The sequence below is a fragment of the Odontesthes bonariensis genome, chromosome 8 (genome assembly GCF_027942865.1).
Source record: "Odontesthes bonariensis isolate fOdoBon6 chromosome 8, fOdoBon6.hap1, whole genome shotgun sequence".
Taxonomy (NCBI): domain Eukaryota; kingdom Metazoa; phylum Chordata; class Actinopteri; order Atheriniformes; family Atherinopsidae; genus Odontesthes; species Odontesthes bonariensis.
Window position 1 is genome coordinate 10414427 of NC_134513.1, and position 19863 is coordinate 10434289.

Below are 19863 nucleotides of genomic sequence, written 5' to 3' on the forward strand. Positions count from 1 at the left end.
ATATCTCGATGTCAAGAGGAGATGCACTGATAAACTGAGCAAAGAGAGAAGGAAGTTTAAACCAGAACTTCCCTTGATAATCATCGGAAGTGTGCGATCACTGGCAAAAAATGGACGAGCTTGGACCCCTAATGAGAACACAGAAATATCAGGAAAGCAATGGTTGTTTTTTCTACCAAAACATGGCTGCATGAACAGCTCTAACACCTCTCTACTCAGCTTTAAGACTATATCGACAGATCGAGACTGCAGACAGAGAGGTAACACCAAAGGAGCAGGATTACAGTACTTGTTGACAACAGATGGCATAACCCTGGACATGTCACTGAAGAGGAGCATCTCTGCACCCCAGATGTTGAACTGTTGGCTATAGGTTCCCGTCCATGTTGTCTACAGAGAGTTCACCTGTGTTACCTGCCAATGCTGCACGTGCGCTCATCAGCTAAGTTGTTGCTAAGCTACAAAACCAACGACCCAACCCACCGATGGTGACCTCTGAAGATGTCTACCACACCTTCCTCTCTGCTACACTTTCTACATGCTTGTCAGCAGATTTATATTGTATTTTGTTATCTATCCATTACAATAGGACATAATTAATTAGAACTAATACTGCAGCAATATTACTTCACTTTGTGGATTAATAAAGTACTGTTGAATTGAATTGCATTGAACTGAATTGACAACAATATTGCCCTGTAGCCTGCTGCACTTTCAGAGAAAATGTAGAAGTTATTTATCTATGATCTATTATTATTATTATTATTATTATTATATAGTGACATTGTTCATTTGAAATAAATACTCAGATCAGACCTGAGACCAAAACAGACTATAGGCAACTAGCAAAAGGCTGAAACATAAAATTAGTCTCCAACACAACTGGGTTGTGTGGTCAAAAGTTTGTTTTGTCATACCTGTAACCAAGTAGTGTCAAGGAATACACCTTGTTTCAATACACCATTGCTTCTCCAACTAAATGAAACAAGTTTCTGTCAACAGTTTCGGATCTTTTAAGTTCACATATTTTGATGTTTGCCAGGGATATTAAAGTTAAACAGGAAGATGAGTCATTTCTCATTCAAATGCAGAATGTTCAACTGTAAATACAAAGGCCAAAACAAGATCAAAAGTGATTTCATAACTTTTTGACACTCCATCGTTCAATACCACACATTTATCATCAGTTTCTGCGGTTTAAAATGTCTAAATTCCTTTCTCTGAAAAGATTCCCCATACTTAGCATTCTCCTCAAGCCGTTATTTTGAGCTTTTAAAGTATTAAGGCCAAACTTCAATATCAATCAGTCTACATCTATGATCCAAATGCACATCTAACTCAATCCCTTTGATCCTCCATAATGAAAATCTGTCCCCTACACCAGCTGAGGATGCATGCAAACCAAATACCCTTACGGAGACGTTCAGAAGGCTGCCAAACCTCTTCCTCAAGACTGACAGAAAAATAATTACAATGGAAAAAAGAGAAGAAAAAAATCATGGTTCCATGAATCGCTTTCGTAAATAATCTTGTTAACCACACTGATAATCTTGCTTGATATTTATATGGAGATTTCACTTCCACTGTTTTATCTGAAACGAAGATATGAAGATAACGAAGAGCAGAGTTATGAGAGGTGATTTCAATTACATACTCACAGACACGAAACTGAAGACATGTTTTGAGTGCAGGAAAGGCAAGCATGAAGACACGCTGGCAATAATCATTAAGACAGACAGACAATTTGATTATCCTTGTGCTCTCTTACTCTGTTGGCTATATTATCTGTCATAAGAGGCACACGCTGTCATGGTAATTACTGTGACAGACAGGAAGGCCTCTCATAGATGTCCGGCTGAATAATCCGTCACCTGTCCTCACGTCCACACACTGATCCATCAAGCTAACATGCTTCGCTGAAGCAGGAAGAAGGTCTATGAAGTGGAGTAATGGAGTGATCTAATTATCAGAGTAATTACGACCTTCATCATGATGTGTCACAAGATAAAGCTCATGAGCACAATGTTATTGCTCCGAGTTAAGCCGCCATGTCTTTAAAGTTCAGAAGCAAAAAAGCAGAGCGGGGTTTGTTTAACAGATGTACAAATACAGCCCAACTCAAAAGGATTCTATTGAGTCAGATATGTTCGGATGAGAAAGTCAGTCTCCTTCCAAGAGAGACAACTTTAGATGTTTTTCTTTCCGGGAGAGAACACAGTTGGATTCATCATCTGAAAAATCTCAGCTGCTCTTAAAATGCTCATAATGTTCATTTTGAGCTGATGTTTTAGCTTTTTCGAATTATATAAAGAGGGACACTCAGGCTTTTTTAGTCAAAGAGTTTGCTAAATATCTTCACGTGGGCTGTTATTACGTTTAAACTAATTTTCCAGGGTTTATGATCTTGTCAACAGAAACCTAGCATAGATGAAATTACAATGGGGACTTGCCATCTGTCTATAAAAAGCCTTAACAACAGCATCCACTGCTATCAACAAACATCTCCATCAACCCACACGCAGGTATAAATAAAAGCCACATACATACACACATTCACACACACACACACACACACACACACACACACACACACACACACACACACACACACTCTCTCTCTCTCAAACAACAGCCCCCCCACACACAGCATCAGGAGTAATATGAGATATAAAGCCTCATCGATCAGAGCGTTCTCCTGGGAGAATTACATCATTGCTCAACAAATAGCCAATCAGAGCTCAGCTGAGACTGCCCGCTTTGTGACCCTTTCTGCTGTAAAAGCCAAGGTAACAAAGAGGCACACACTATTCCAGTCACATCACAAGATGGCACTGATAGCTTTCTCTGAGGGACTGAGTGGTTTTATGTTAATCTCCAGCTGCGCAACAATGGCGGATGAATCAGGCCGTCTTTCTATTGCTTTTTACAATAAACCATCAAAAATCTCTCAATCAGAAATCATCCATCTTACACACCCATGAACACTTCATAATTCTGAACAAAGCAAGCAGTATGTATAATCCTATGTACAAAAAAAATTGATTAGAAAAAGATCCAAAAGGACAGGAGGATATTGTTCACTGCAAACCTGGAGGAACATGAGTTTTATGTTGCTCGTTTTGGCCTTGTTGTTTCGTATAAAAAGATCTAGTGGTCTTACGTTGTTTGACCACAAGCCTGGTCAGAGGTTGCGGTTGTCTTGTGGAGTAGAAAGCGGAACTCTTCACTCGTTCAGTGGTTATGGTTGTGCGTCTGACATCTGCTGATGTAAGTAATATTCATGCACCAACAGTGTGGTAAGCTACCCTGTACAGAATGATCTTGACCTACCTAAGAAAACAAAATCTCAGTTTCTCTCATGCACATTTCATTCTTAACGTTTACTTGTAATGTCATTTTTAGGTCCACTAGCTTGGAAGTTAGCAATTGCTTCACCTCCTAAGTCAGATGTTAATGTTGTTCGTCCCTGTGAGCAACAGCTCTGCACTACTGAAAATAACCTGTCGGCTGCAGTAATTAATCATGTCGTCTGGGTGATAAGAAAGCGTAGCCACAAACAGAAGCCGTAGTTCAAGTTTCAATTTTCCCCACGAACCTTCACACTATGCAAGCCCACACACGAAAGCTGCATTTCTGGAACCTTTTCCAGGAACCAGGTATTTTAGATTGGTCAACTCCTCTGCTCATTTCAACCGCAGGAACCAGAGGTTAAACAGAGTTCAAGTGAAAAAACTGCAGCCCCAGAAGCAGTGATGATAGGGAATTAGTACTTTTGAGACTACATATATAGTGGGGTTTTCTTCCACCTTTCTGTCTCATTCATCTCAGGCTTAATAACCACAAAAGCTCCTAAAATCTGTAAACTTTACATTGTACCACAGGGATAGTTGTTACTGTTTGTAAACACAACATTCAGCCTCAAACCTACATATGGAGAGCTCCAGAAGGAGTGAGGAGACAGAGCTCAGATTGTGACAAGAAAGCAGTTGAAACAGAGCAATAAAACTTTAATCTCTGATAGTTTCACAGCGGTTATGGTCTGAGGCACAAATAAAAACAACTAAAACCAAGCGGAAATGTGTACCATTAACACATTTTAAGTGAGTGGGGCTCATGAGCACTTCCTTCCGTTTCTACAGCGAGGTGAGACGCAGCGGAGATGTGTCACCATGGGCCATGACCTGCCATGGTTGACCAAGCTCCATAATGAGAGATTGTGGGGATTGTGACAAGAAAGCAGCAAAATAAGAGAAATAAAATGTTACTTTCTAGTCTTTTGACAAGCTGTCTAAAGCAGATTTATTTTTTTACTGTAGGTTTAGTGTAACAGAACTGTGAGAAGTTTGCATGTACACTTTCAAACTCGGTGGCATGTCTTCCTCAATGTCACAGTGGTGTGATTTCTGAGGGTCTAATCCCTCTTTATATTAGAGATCCGTTATGATCACGATTTAGAATATGTGGGCACCAACAAAGCCTAATTATCCTCAACAACATCATCTGCAGCTGGCAAGACAAACTCATTAATATATGCAGACATAAAGATCTGCGGTTGTGATGGAATAACAGCTGTAGAGAGAGCTAGATCCACTAAAATTGAGCTTTCACTCCAGGAAAGCCTACCCTCAGACTCCAGCTGGCTACTTTTTCCTGCAGGCTGGTTACTCCTATGGTCTCAGTGTCATGCTTTAATAGGTCAGAGATGTTTGTGCAGCACAAGGTATAACACAATAGCTGAGCAGCAATATCCAAGGTTATCAATGGGGAGGAAAAGGTGCAGAATGCTTTTACACACAAACACTTTGCATTTGTGGGGTCAAACAGGCCAGTTACCTCGAAAAAACAAATCTAAAATCTAAAAAAGCCCCAGTAAACCTCTCTAACTCACATACAGCAGGATACATTCGTTGCTTATCGATTCCTTTGTCTGATTTATCAAATTAGCAAACAAGGCAAAGGCAAAGGCAAAACGAAAGCGTGGAGGACAAAAGGAAAAGCTCATGACTCAAAGCTTGCAGTGTTTTCTTGTCTGTTAAATGCGGTGTTGGTACTATTTGGTTTTGACATGAACAGCGGTAAGATGACGACACACGGTGGCATGTATCAACAATCTAACTGCAACAAAAAGGAAACAGACGCATACAGGACACTGCAGGAGCTAAATTCCAAATGCTGAAGAACAAACTGTTTTTCTTCATCCCCTAAACTGATTCCACGCGAGGTTGAGCCTGAATTTGAAGTATGTGTTAGCTTACCTTAATGTAGCCTCCAGTTGAGACCAGAAGAGAGTCGTCTGGGGAGAAGTGCAGATCTGTCACCCAGCCTCCGTGGAGGGAATCCATGCCGTCCTTACTGTCCCGGGAACAAATCTTCAGTAAGGAGCCATCTTTGACACTCCAGAGCTGTGGTGGAAAGTCATCCATGGATAAGAAATCATCAAATGAAAAATGTTGCTTATTAACACTCTGGACAGGTCACCAATCTATCACAGGGCCAAAACAGAGGCAAATGAGGCAAACAACATGCACTCTTACACTCACCCCTACAGTCAATTTAGAATCATCAATTTATTTAACATGCACGTTTTGCCACATTTTAGCTCCTGTCTTTTAAAGTCCCCCGTCCTGAGAGACCCAGTCTGCTCTGACTGGTCATGGGATTGTTCAAAATGGTGTTCCGCAACGTAGCTTTTGTCCCATTCTTTTAGAGGTTCTGCAAATGTGTTTCATGTCGATGTAGACAAGTGAGGGAAGAGAAGCCTGGAATACAAACATGGAGTTTCGGCCAGTTCAAAGACAGCTAATTGGAAGAATAATTCCTCTTTGGTGCGGACTTTGGGTAACTTTGTACAACTTTTACATGACCAACCAAAAAAGGCATAATCAACCTCTTTAAGGTACCCATATCTTGTTAATATTAGGCCTGAGCGATAAATCAATTAATTGAATTTATAGTTTAAAACTGATTTTTATCAAAGGAAAATTGAATTTTCTCTTTAACAAATCACAAGAGGAACTGTGTAACTGCCCAAATGGGAAGTTTGATCATATATATACAGTATATATATAGAAAAAGATATACATCTCTTTGTACTAGCATCCAGTCCGAATAATTTTGTGTCTACAAAAGTGTTATCAAAATCAGGCATCTTATCATCCCTGGGAATTGGGATATCTGAGAGTGTGTGGAAAGATTGCTGAAAAGTTAGGATTTTATCGTTGTTTACAAGGCTGCCCACGGCTTGTGTTTGGTTGCACTTTAAGCCTAAAGCAAAGAAATTCAATTCAAGACATTCTGGTCTTCTCCTGTTGATGGTACATTCCCAGTTGTGTGTTTGTAGCCTGCATGTGTGCTGTTGCATGAACTTCAGCTGACAAAGGTGCAGAAGACCGAAGCATAAGCATTCAAATATGTAAACATCTTACATTGTTTCTTCCCTTTGCAAGTCATACGTTTTTGATCATTCATTCTCCTGAACGAACATATTATGGTGTGCAAGAAATGTTATGGGCTTCCATCCACCCTTAAAACATAACATGGCCGACGCATCCAGATATTGCTCTGGAACAGATGGTGTACAGACAGTGAGAAACGAACTCAGATACTATGTGATGCGGGATTTACTACATAAAATGAAATAATGCTTTATAAATGAAGCATTACTTGTGCAGTGCATCATATCTGTTTGCAGCTGTTATGCAACTGCTATGTTTATCACATGTGCAGCTATATTTATTTCTTAGCATGCCTGACTCACATTTGTTTCCATAGAAACAGGGGTGAGATTTCAGAGTGGTTTATGTAACTGGACCTGATGGATTCAGTATTTTCTAAATAATGGAGCCGCTCAGCTCACAGGTCACCACAGGGCATTGACCTTTGATTTACTGATGCTGCGTCACTTTCCGCTGCAGGCTTGTTGCTATAAGACAGCTTAACTTCAGAGTTACGATGAATGTTAGGCACAAACAGTTCAGACTGAAACTTGGAGATCCAGTTTGGCATCCTGAGTCCTCTCCTTCACCTCCTACAGTCAGACATATCCGCTTCCCGCTCTCTTCATCTCAATTGCTTACACTCCACCTCCTCCTGAGATGGAGAACTGCCTCCTCCCCTTTATCTCATTCTTTCTTTATGCACTGAAGTAATCATAATGTATTAGTCAGCACTTCATCCAAATGAGTTGTGACATGTAATTAGGAGGTAATTTCTGGAAATGAATGTCGTCTGTGGTCATGTTTATTGTATATTGTGCAGCAAATTAGAAGGCTTAAGGCGTTGTCACCGCTTCTCGTAGTGTGTTGACACCCAAAATTTATTTCCATCATTCCCTAAACTTCTTTCTTTACCTTGCCCTTTTCCCATAAAACCCCTAAATCTTTCTACTCTGGATCCCTTCTACCATAACAGTTTCAGTGGCCAAAGTAAAAAAAAAAGTCAAGGCTGAATGCTGTGAAAACACACCCGGATTTCTCCATTGTCGTCTCCTGTTGCGAGGCGCTGGCCATCCCATGAGAATCGGCAGCTTCGAACACACTCTTGGTGACCCCTCAGCGTGTAGACACACTGCAAGGGCTCGCAGCGCCACAACTAAGAGAAAAAAAGAATGAAAAAAGGAAATTGGGGAACCAATCATGAAAGAAAATATTGATTTGGTCACAACTAAATCAGCATACCTTTTGTAAATAAGGAAGCTGAATTGCAGATTCAGAGGGCAAAGTGTGTGCTGTGTATGTTCATGATAGAAGTGAAAATAGCTGTCTGTTATTGGGTGATCTCTGTCACACGTTTCCCACTGTCGATCTCTCATCCATTGTTCTTTTTTAAACTCCTTCTTTCCTTTTTCTCTCTTACTATTTTCCCCCATCTGTCCCGGTCACATCCTGTGTTGCACAGAAAATAACTTGGCTCATAATTAGACACTTCATTTGGCAGACAGCTAACTATCTCTGCACACAAAGCTCCATTCATCTGAAGGTCAGGAGAAGAGGATAGATGGAAAAAAGGGGTGGGAAGGATAAGAAAAGGAACAGAACAGAGCACTCCTCTTCTTTTTGTGGCGCTCCACAAAGACACTTAAAGCCAAGCATTTTGGTTTGACCTCTAGATGGATGGAAACCACGGACTTCACTGTGGCTTTGAGTTTGCACAGCCCTGATTCGTTCTGAAGAGCAAGGACTATGTGACTGGCTGCTGACCAACCCAACAATACACACACCTAATTTACAGTCTCTGCCAAATCCATAAAACACACAATGTCTCCCCTCTATCATTTGTTGACAGAAGCCAGGTTGACTGTTGACCAAATGTAAATTCCTGTGTGAAACTCTGTGGCAGTGGCTCTTGATCACATGACTTAACAAATGCCAGACAGATTAGCTTTGAATTGCTTCTATAATGGGACAACAACTCTCATTCACGGCTGAAAAACAGATGGATATTCATATTCACACAGTAGAAAAATGAATGACACCTAAAAGAAGTCAGCGTCACGAGGATGCAGTCGCAAGCACAGTTCCTGGTGTATGCAGTGAAGTGGATGAAGGGTAAGGAATTGTGTAAGAGTCATGTGTAAAAAAATGCATCTCACTCAGCCCAGACCAAAGTCTTACCAAAGTCAGGCCAAAGTCAGGCGCAGTGGTATGGGTAAACAGAAACCTGGCAAAAGTTACATCCTGACAGAGTTGGGTCATTTATGGTCAGCCGGCCTGCGGGGCTGTTTGGCCAGCAGGACCACGAGTTGCATGTAGGAGGACGGACTGACCTGTCAGTAACTCACCAGGCCGAAAGCCATCTGCTGCATGCTAATCTCAAAAGTCTCCTGCCTCTCTACAGGAGGAACTTTTAACCTCAGATATCCTGTTTAGCAACACATCCATGTGTGTATGCCGTAGGTAATCCTTTCAGAAGGAGCTCTGAGAGGAGAAGCTGATGTGTAATAGGTCAAGCTGTTACTGGAGGCACAAATAGACATATCTCATCTCACGAGTATGTGTGTTTGTGTAAGTGTTAAACCTTAGCGGTCCTGTCAGCAGAGGCGGTGGCAAAGAGGCAGCTGTCTGGGGAGACATGACAGGACAGAATGGCACCTTGATGAGCCTCGATGTCCTGCAGTTTCTCGCCATTTTCTGTGTCCCACATCTGACAGTGAGCAAAGGAGAGACAGGTTATTTACAGTTTGGTTCACTCTGCTGTTCGATGTGGTGCGAGTGGATGAGTTTCACCTTCACGGTACCATCAAAGGACCATGACAACAGTCTTGATTCGTTTGGTGAGACGTGGAGAAGAGAGAAGCTTCTGACTTGCTCTCGGTGACCCTGAAGCACTTTACACTCCCCTGATTGCCACCTCCACACCTATAAGGGGGAACAGAGAGAGCAGTCTCTTAGCTACTAGTACAGTTCAAATTGTCGAATAGCCCTATAACCAACTCCCCAAATATATCGAGCACAAGAACTGAAAGGGTGTGTCTGACAATTTCTGAAACATTCTAACAAATTCCACACTCACACCAAGCAGAGTGAAGATCTGTAAAAGTGCTCGAGCTAAAACTGTGAAAAAGGCTCAACGATCCCCATTTTCAACTTGTTCTCACATGAACACCAGAGATATTCAGCAGAATGTGTGGACAAGTTGATCCAATCTTTTTTTCTACATTTGCCATTCACACAAACACATCCCAGCAACAAGCTTTCTGCCGGAGATGAGCCCTCCCGACTGGACACGTGCAGGTGCAGGTGCAGGTGCAGGAAACGGTTATCTGGAGGGCGCAGGAGGCAGCATGTGATGCAGAAATCGCACTGTGGAAATCGCTGTGCAGATATATACACATCTCGACATTCATCTAGTTTATTACGGACCATCGGGATATTCAGATTCTGCTTCCGCCGCGGAATTTTGCTGCTTCTGCAAATGCGAGTTTAAAAAGCAAGTATATCATCAGCCTAATCTTAAGCATTTTTCGTACTTCATACATGCAGTGGAGCCCTGAAATGGGCCAGCAGAGCTGTGGGTATCTATCCACACTGTATGGATGCGAACACAAAAACAGTGATCATTTTATGTGAAGCTCATTTGCCGTTGTCAAAGTGCTGCGAACATTTACGTAGCGTACATCTTGCGCTGTACGCTGCCTCTTGTGCAATCCGTCCAGAGGACACTCGAGAGTATTAACAGTCATGTGAACACATTTTATGCCAAGAGTCTCCTGCTATGAAGTCAAATGTCTTAGCGGTCATCTGTGAAAAAACCTGTTAATGTCATTACTGTGCAGATACTTTTTTATCTAATGCATTCTATTTTGCATTTCCCAATCTCTATAACACATGTAGTGAATTAAAAATAGAAATAATCAAGGAAACAAAAGCAGATTGCATCAGTTATTTTCCTCCGAGTACTGAGACAGAACAAGAACAGCACAAAATGTCGAGGCCTTGACCTTTGCACAGTAATGTAATGACAAGAAAGCACTCATCAATGAATGAGGCAGTGTGGCCTCTTGTATATATAGCTAAAATATTTAAGTAAAGTCCTGAATGCAGAAATGCAGCTGTATGACACTGTTATGATGGGGCTGTAAATCACACCATGTCATGCTTTTCCATCTATAATGCAGTTGTGCTGGGTAGAAGCCAACATATCTGTTAAAACCCTAGACCCTTCGCCTCCAGAGTACCTGTATTGTGCATTTAAGCCATTAAACCTGCAGGAACAGCAAAGAATCTGAGCTTGAATTTGGGTTGAATCATCCTTCAATCATTGTTTTTGTGTGCAATGTTGCACCTTTCCCCCAGTTATTGGTCTGAAGGTTAAAGTCCAATACAAACTAAAACATTGGTGTCATTCACATTCACTCTGCGTTTGCATTAACATCTAAATACACACTTCCATTTCCTGGCCAGCACCTGTCAAACAGAATGAATCTGAATAGTTTCTGAATAACCCGGGGATGGTGTGAGAATAGTGATGCTGTAGGCAGCAACCACACGAATACAGAATGAGGTGCTGTGCTGTTGGGGAAAGAAGGAAGTGCTGCAGTGGACAGGTCTGTGGGCAAAAAGAAAAGATGAAGAAGAAGGAGAAGAAAGAGATGAGCAGGGGGTGGAGGAAAGGGGAAATAAGCAACAGAGCATGAATGGTGGGGTTGACAGAGCATAACCGCCTGATACACACACACATACAGTATTCACACACAAACACAGACAGTTGCATGCGGTCAGCACAGGAGCAGGAGGGAGATAAAGAGCTGTAGCCAGAGGCAAAAAGACAGAAAAGGAAGGAGAGGAGACAGAAGAGAGGGATGAAGAATAGAGAGGTGAAAAGGCCCCCAGAGGAGCTGGTAAGGTGTAACAGGTAGGGGAAGGTGAAAACACCACAGAGACCCGAAACACTGCCAGGGTGAATGATTCACAACAGCAGGTATTTTTACTCAAGGTGAAGAATGGGAACAGAGGGAGAAGAATAATCAATAGCTAAGAAGAAAAATGGGAAGCAGGTTGGGGGAGCAGGTGAAAGAATATGCCATCAATTAGGGAGGAAAAGAAGGTAAGGGATGGGTGAGGGACAGAGAGATGAATGGGAGGAGGAGAAACAATTACAATGCAAAAACAAAGAAACAAAAAGTATGAAGAGAGAAAAAGAGCAACAGAGGGAGGAGAGGAGTCTCGCCTACCCTTATGGTGGTGTCCTCAGAGGATGTGATGAGCGTTTGGCCGTTCTGGCTGAACTGGCAGTGAAGCACAGGCTTAGTGTGTCCCCGCAGAGATGCTAGAAGCTTCCCGGAGGGAAACTCCAACACCTGGAAGGACGAAACAAACAAATAGTAAAAGCACAGATATTCAAGTGAACAGCAAGAGCTGGGACTCGAGCACAATTTTAAGTACGGTAAAGACAGCGTTTGGCCACACGTGTTCTATGCTACAAAGTGAGGTATGAGATCATTTTCAACGCATACCTCCAGTTTGAGGTGTCTCGTAAAAGTTGGTCAAAAAGGTCAAAGTTTGAGAACATCGTCTGTTATCACTGGGTTTTTGCAGAGGCACCATGTTATAACAACATCTTGAGTTGAAAATCTTTACAGAGTTTTCAAAGTTGGTTTTGCAGCTGTACAGAGGTATACCTGCATGGTACACTATCGCCTGGAGATTTAAAACAGGTCCTAAATGAGGTTCCACAAACATCCAGTCACACTGGTAGGGTGGCTCTTTGAATGGCAAAGTTTGTTTCTTGGCCCAACACTTCTGTCCTGACTAAAACATCTCTTCAACAGATTTTTTATTTTTTGAAAACAGGCAGTCACAGCCCCCTGAGAGCAACTTTTGTTGACAAGGAGACTTTTTCCTGCAGAGCAACCATGAGGGTGACATTTGAGGTTTTTAGTGAAGGGTTTTGAGAATGGAAATATTTGGTTCAAGACAGATTTATGAATTCAAAGCGCTTGCAGACACACACACACACACACACACACACACACACACACACACACACGGCCACTACAGATGCCAGTCCTAAACATATCAGCCTGGAGGAAATATTACATGTACATGCAGAGCTTCGGCATATGCAGAAAGAGGGAAACAGGTATTCCATTTACCTCATTTCAACACATGAAGTACGCTTTGCTGTCATGCATAAGTTAAAGGCATAAATTGGGTCCTAGGATCACACAAAGCTGTTGGCGTGCCTGTACAATATTAGAATGAAGATCTGTGCCAATAATATTCTGCAGAAAACTCAAACATACATTTTAATTGGTTTTATTGATCAAAAATATGAATTTGTGTTGACCTGATACCCAAGTCCCGGAAGCATGCCGTATGGGCAAAAATCCCCTCAGCAACTGAGTCCCTGGTTCAAATCCCAGCTGACTGGACCTTTGTGTCATATCAGTTCACTGCCCTCTTTCCCCACATTCCTGGCCATCTTGAAGATAAATAACTTATTAATGCACAAACGTCCCAAAGTACCCAGTCACATTCAATAATTGATTACTTAAAATAACAAAAATTAACTCGCAAAAAAAATGAGCCTCACTGCAGTGATCAGATAAAACATAACAAACGCAGAACAGCACCTGTAGCTTTGAGAGGATTTAAGTAAGCCAAACCACACTTGGAATTTTAACACTAAAATAGTCAGGTCTCAGATGACAGGGTTGAAATGTCTGAGCAGAACAAGCCTAAGGACACGGCAACCATGTCTGTCAAGCTTCATGATAGGTTTCAAAGGCTGAGCGAGGACGTCTCGGCCAGCGTTACACATCTGGCTCAATGATTTCTGGCACTGTGCAAGAAGTAATACGTCAGAGTAAAAAGAATTTAGAAGGAAAATAAATAAAAACAAGGGCTCGTATCTTTGCTCTTTACATCAGCCTGCTTTTATACTTGCGTAATTCCACAACCAAGGGATTAAATGAGCCAGTGACTCACTGCGGAGCTGATGCAGAGTCAAAGAAACAAAGAAGAAAGACAAATTAAAGGACGAGTTAGTCAGTAAAGAGGCTAATCCAGCTTGATGGCACGAGGTATCTGATGCAAACAATAACTCGCAGCCAATTCTATTATTACTCCTAAAATACACATGCAGAATAATATGCGCACACATACACAGTCACAAAAAGGAATTAGTGACACTTGATTGCTCTGAAACTCAAACCCTTTCCCTACCATACAATACCTGCACGCTGCCTGTGCAATAAGCTACTGCCAGCACCAACCCCCAGTAGGAGGTCAGCAGTCGTTGGATCCTGCAGCCAATGGTCCTTAGCACCTGACTAACTGTCAGCCCTGACTCCTGGCACACAACACACACACAAACACAAAATTGCACTCTTTCAGTCATTAAGTGTCTATCTGCTGCACACTTTTTCACAAAGCTGTCAACTTTTTTTTTTTTTTTTACTTTAGCATAACAAAGCCGGCATCCGAGGCATTCGCAAGATTATTACTGATTTTCTCCCAATACAATGGTTATAAATGATAAGGGAGGGGAAAAAAATGAATGTGCAGCAGTAATCACAGACTCCAGGACTTTGTTACAGGGCGCCACCTGGTGTTAGCACAAGGGACAGCAACGGCAAAAGCTCAGTGGAAACGAGTAGTGAAAGGACCAAAATTGTCTAAATATTTTCCCACAGAAAGACTATTACAGGTTAAATGAACATATAGTTTCAAATCCTCGTGTTGGATGAAAATAATTAAGACATACATAGAGGACTGAAGATAATGTTCGGTTCATAAAGGTCAGAAAGAAAGCTGAGTAACAAGTAAAATGTTCAATATCAAAACCAATTTAATACTTATGTTTTGGTCAGAAATGACAAAACCAAACTTCCTCCAACACCTTATTATGAGAGACGCATTATTTGGTCCACGGACACAGTTTTTCTTTTAAAACCCACTGTGTGTGAAAAGTCAGGAAAATGATCATACCAAAATTCTAAGAGTGTGTTTTTAATGCATGTATTTATAGGGCAGAATTAGTCTTATGTGTATCCTGTACTTGTTGAGTTTTACGTGTATTTTACAGATTCTTGGGCTCTGGAAACTCAGGACACTTGGTCGTTCATTCGAATAGCGACTGACCGTTTTTTCCATCTGCGGACTTATATGAGCAGTGAGTTCAACATGCTGCTGTTACATTGATCCCCCCCGCCATCACTTATCTCTGAGACCAGAACCAAGAGGAGAGGCACATTAACTCCTCTGTTCATTAAGACATTAGAACCTCTTAATTAATTAGAGCTGCTCTCTGCTGTCGGACACTGGCCCGTCCTCAGGACTCACGTCTCAGGGGACGCTTGAGTTTGGATTTTAAATATGGAAAAGTAACTGCCTAAAAACTATTTAAGACTTAGAGCAGCGGAGCAAAGAGATCAGAACAGAGGAGGAGGAGGAGGAGGAGGAGGAGGAGAGATAAAGGAAAACAAAAGAGAGAATAAAAGAAAAGTCTGTGGCACAGATGGAGAGATATCAAATCAGAGCAGGAGCAGAGAGTGTGTCGAATATAAATCACAGGTAAAAAAAGAGAAATAACTAAGGCCAGTGGAAGATAAAGAAGATGAAAGAGGCTGCTGGAGATGACCCGACGTGTTAATGACAGGACAGATAAAAGATGAAAGAAGTGATGTCACATCTCATGACTCAACACGGCCTTAAAAAACACCTTCCGCGGGAGATTTACACACTCACACACGCATATACTGACAGGCATAAATGAGCAAAAGGCTCACTTCTACTACAAATACACACACAAACCAGTGTCAGAATTTACAATAATTATGCTAATTTGCATCTTTGCTTGATTAGGAGTTGTCGGTACTATTTAAAGATGTTAAAACATTTTGTGCAGGGATGTCAGAATTATTCGCCTTGATCAGTCACACTCACACTGAGTGTTTATATAGCCGTGTTAAATCTGAGTTGGAGCAAGGAAGCTTTTCGGATTGTATTGATTTTATGTTTTTTACTTTTGGGTGAAGTAATGCTGAAAGTGGTGCACATAAATGTACAGTTACTCCCCAGAAAGAATGCGCCATGGAGTACAGAAACTCGATTGAACTCCAGTTGTTCTAACAACTTTGAGAACAAAGTGGAAATAGTGAGCTACTTCTTCTGCACAATGAGACAGCTACGATGACATCACTTGGCGGTAGGCCTACTGTCAGAAACGCAATTAAGTGAGGCGGAGGGTGAAAACACATAACAGTAAAGTGGTTTGGACAATAATAGAGCCAGTATTAGCACTTGCATATGCAGTTAGCCGTCACTGCGGACCTTGTGTTGTTTACTTACTGTTTGGATGAGATATTTCATTAAGAATGGATTTTTGAATGACTGCATATTTCATTCCTGTGATATCGCTTTATCAGGTATCTGAACACACATTATGGCTGCCTGTTTTACCTGCACGGTGCCGTTCTCTTGGCCCAGCGCCACAGCAGACGGCTGCCTGCACAAACAGGTACATCGGATCCTGGATGACTTCTCCTCCGACTGAAACAGCACCGATCCCGTTTTGCCATCGCGCACCTGACACACGCGAGCACACAGAGTAACACACATCCCACCTTCATATTCCTGCTTTAAACGTGTAGTCCACCTCTGTATATCTATTTTCTCTGCAACTTACCTGCAGTCTGTTGCAGTGGTCTGCGGCCGACACTATGATTTCCTCGCTGTTGAAGATAACATCAGAGTCTCTCTTCAGACAGATGGCTGAGGACGTGTGGACCTTTTTGGTCTCCCATAACTACAAAACAAGAAACAAAAGACCTGTGAAGTCTGAAGAGAACTAAATGTAAACTTCCAGAGAAGAAGCAAGACATTGCATCCCATTTAATTGGCAGGCTTATTTAGTTTGCAGTGAGTCATATGAGTTAGATTTTCTTTTTGGTGGGACACTCATATTTAGCAACATGTTTTATTACAACACTGTACTCAGTGAAATAAAGTCATTGCAAGTAGCATGCACAGAATTCACAGTGGTTGCTTTGGATTGTCCTGTAGATTGTTCAGGTCAAAGTATTGAGGTTCACTAGCATCTAAACAAAAACAAAGTGTTGTCACCTCGATATAAAAACATCACATATGAAGGAAAATACATGGCTGACATTCAAACAAAGTAAAGTTAAGATCACTTTTTTTATTTTACATTAAGGCAACATCACCCCTGAGCCTTCGTCGTTAGCCACTGAAAAGTAACAGCTGGCAGGGGGTAAACAGAGCTCAATTAGTAAACTTGGGATGTTCAATAACAGCATGATTTTACCATCAGAGGAAGTAATTAGATCAGTACTGACATCATCTCTGGCAACGTGATATAGATACATCAAATACACATTTAGTCTTACCCTAACGGTCTGATCATCCGAGCAGGAGAGCAGCTGTGAGCCGTCATGAGAAAACTGCACACGGTGGACCCAACTCAGGTGGCCACTGCAGTCAGCCCTCTTCTTACTCTCTTCGAGATCCCACAGCTGGAAGACACACACACACACACAATATTTCAAAGTGATCCACAAAATCTATTTTAGGCACATGAAAGACATTAAAACTCACACTTTTATTGTAAAATATTGTTTTTTTTAACTGACAATAATGTAAAATAAGTCAGAAAGAGTAGATTGACAGAGATTTTACACGTGACATTTTGTCCACTTTAGAACAAAGTATGAATTCTGTGTGTGAGAATGCGTTATACCTCCACGGCATAGTTTGAGAATGCTATTGCCAGCAGGTTACTGGTAGGACAGGCGTGACAGTATTGCACTGTGCTCAGACGATTGGTCTTGATCTCCAACAACATTTCTGATGTCTCCACATCGAAAACCTGAGAAACACCAACAGAAGGACAGAAAAAAAAAAAAAAAAAAGATTGTTAATAAAGGTGTTTAAGAAGCCATAAATGTAACAGGATGTAATTTCAATAAAAAACTTAATGGCATAATGACTGATTAAGATCCAAATCTGAGGCAAATTTGCTTAAAAGCTTAGGCATCTCCAAAAGTTGGGCTGTTTCCCAGAATGAAGGTGACGAGAAGGCAAACAGACTGATAGCAGTACTTCATTGTATGATTTTGAAAAACTTAAGTGGGGAGGAGTCGGACATATCCATAACCAGGACACACACTCTTTTCACTGTCTAGAAGAAAGAAGTACCCATTCTTTCCTGCGTCCTTTAATGAAAAACAATGGCAGGGTGCTGCTCCAAATTTGAAACCATTTATATCAAGTCAATAAACACCGAAGTAAAATGTGAACACACACTCTCTCATATTTCATTTGCATGTTAAATACTCACCAAAACAGCATTTCTGGCAGCACATACGATGCGTTTGCCGTCAGCAGTCCAGGTGCTGCACTTGACTAGGACCTCCTCATCATCGTTGTCTGTAAACATGCTCTTCACATCGATTGTCTTCCACTCGTTGGCAGCTGATACCTGAAACAGCTGCATGGATGCAGGGACACACAATAACTGTCAGGGAAGGCACGTAGTACAGAAAGTACGGTAAATTTGATAAACAAGCTATCATGCAGGAAAGCAGTTATTCTATTTGCCAGGTGTACATAAAAGAATGTTACACCGGTAAAACAGGGGCAAATTGAACCACAGCAATACAACTTTAATATTTAAGATGTGTTGTTCTGTTTGAAATTGAAATAGTATGGCCAAATAATAGCAAATATGCTAGCCATCCAACTCATATGAATAGTGTAAAGTTTAATGAGCATTAACTTAAGAACAGCTTTAAGAGACACAAACTGAAGAGCAGTCACCTTAACAGTGCCGTCGTTGGAGGAAGTGGACACATAACTATCATCAGGGGAGAAACAGCAGTGGTTCACAGGCTCAAAGTGGCCAAACATGGTGTTCTGGGAGGATGGCTTGTTGAGATTCCACAGCTATAGAAAGAAGATGAGTGTGATGTAAGACACAATGAAATAGAATAAAATAAGAGAAGTGAGGTCATACAGGAACAAAACTATTTAATATAAAGCATAAGCAAACACCTTGACATTCAAAAACTTGTCGTTGGAGCAGGTAGCCAGCAGAAGGAGTCGAGCTGTGTTGGTGAAAACACAGTGGTTGACCTGCTCCTCATGCTCCTCCTCAAACACCCTCAGCAGCTTTGCTTGCTCTGCATTCCACACCTAAAAAGACACATCAAAACTTTAATCACAGAACAATAAAACTTTGTATTTAACGTCTCATGCTGTGCTATTTCTCATTTGCTTTTTTTTTTGTTGATATTATTTGTTTCTGTGATAAAGTTTGTCATCAAGGGCCAGTGAATTGCACACCTTGACTTTCCTATCGCTGGAGCAGGTTGCTAGGAGATGGTCATCGGGGGAGAAGGCACAACAGAGCACCTCATCATCGTGGGCCGGGAGCTCCATGAGCTTCTCACCTGAGGTAGTTTTAAACATCTGAGCACATAGGTACATGACAGCTGATTAATAACAATACAGAGATGCAAAAGTACTATATTATCATATTAGAAACATCATTTTACTTAAACTTACAAGAGATTCCAGAGGACTAAAACGTCACCATTAAAGCGAAGAATTGCAGAGTAAATAACCCCTTAAGTCATCATTTTGACGAGGTACAGTCCATCTAACAACAATGCTGTATTTAAACTTTTTCTACATGTAGAGGTGGATTGCTTTTCATTTTCTCCAGTAATTTGTTACCATGGGCAATTTTTGCCCATGATAATTTCATATACAAAATTATGCATTTTCTGCCCAAATACCTTAAGAGTCTTGCTTGCTCCGCATGAGGCGATTTTGGTTCCGTCATGGGAAAAGCAGGCGGAGTAAATGGAGCCCTGGTGAGGGTGGATCACCAAACGGGACAGACTGTCTACACCGCTCTTATTTCTGCATTTGGAAAAAAAAACACAGAAGGAATTGTCAAAAACACAGCTGATCCTTAGAACGGACGGCCAGCTTGAAGCAACGTTTTCTTTTATTCTTACAAAACCCATTATTAAAATGCTCTTTTTCATACATTAGGTCGAAGTAGAGTTTCCCGTTGTTCGCCCGGTTCAGCGCATGCACTCGAGCTTGTTTGTAGACCTCAGAGGTGTGCGGCTGAGAGAGAGCAAGCTGCACGACATCAGGGAAAGGACGCTGCTCCAGGTAGTGGCCACTCAGAGACAAAAACTCCTGGAACTGACTGCGCACTTCACTGCTCTAAAAGGGCAGAAAGCAGTTAGTAACACTGGAGGGAAACTACTGCTCAAATACTCCAAAAGCAAACGTTTAGTCTTTTAATTATCTGATTTTTAGGAGATGATTATTGCAATGCCTGTTTACACATTCATCATCCTAAAGCTTAACCAGTTTATCAGATAGA

At 41.4% G+C, this 19863-nt stretch overlaps 1 protein-coding gene across 2 annotated transcripts in view; it reads right to left on the minus strand.

The window, feature by feature from the left end:
- Nucleotides 1–19863, minus strand: part of apaf1 (apoptotic peptidase activating factor 1) — a 43387-nt gene that overhangs the window by 16727 nt on the left and 6797 nt on the right. Inside the window, exons 12-27 of one of the 2 annotated variants that reach the window (XM_075471673.1) lie at nt 19516–19700; nt 19259–19385; nt 18804–18929; nt 18513–18653; nt 18279–18404; nt 17800–17949; nt 17200–17328; nt 16850–16975; nt 16129–16248; nt 15903–16028; nt 13675–13791; nt 11672–11797; nt 9225–9356; nt 9016–9141; nt 7465–7590; nt 5256–5402 (exon numbers count right to left, since the gene is read on the minus strand). In XM_075471673.1, the coding sequence (XP_075327788.1) occupies nt 5256–5402; nt 7465–7590; nt 9016–9141; nt 9225–9356; nt 11672–11797; nt 13675–13791; nt 15903–16028; nt 16129–16248; nt 16850–16975; nt 17200–17328; nt 17800–17949; nt 18279–18404; nt 18513–18653; nt 18804–18929; nt 19259–19385; nt 19516–19700 (2130 nt within the window). The remainder of the gene's footprint in view (nt 1–5255; nt 5403–7464; nt 7591–9015; nt 9142–9224; nt 9357–11671; nt 11798–13674; nt 13792–15902; nt 16029–16128; nt 16249–16849; nt 16976–17199; nt 17329–17799; nt 17950–18278; nt 18405–18512; nt 18654–18803; nt 18930–19258; nt 19386–19515; nt 19701–19863) is intronic. The other variant, XM_075471672.1, reaches the window with a different exon arrangement.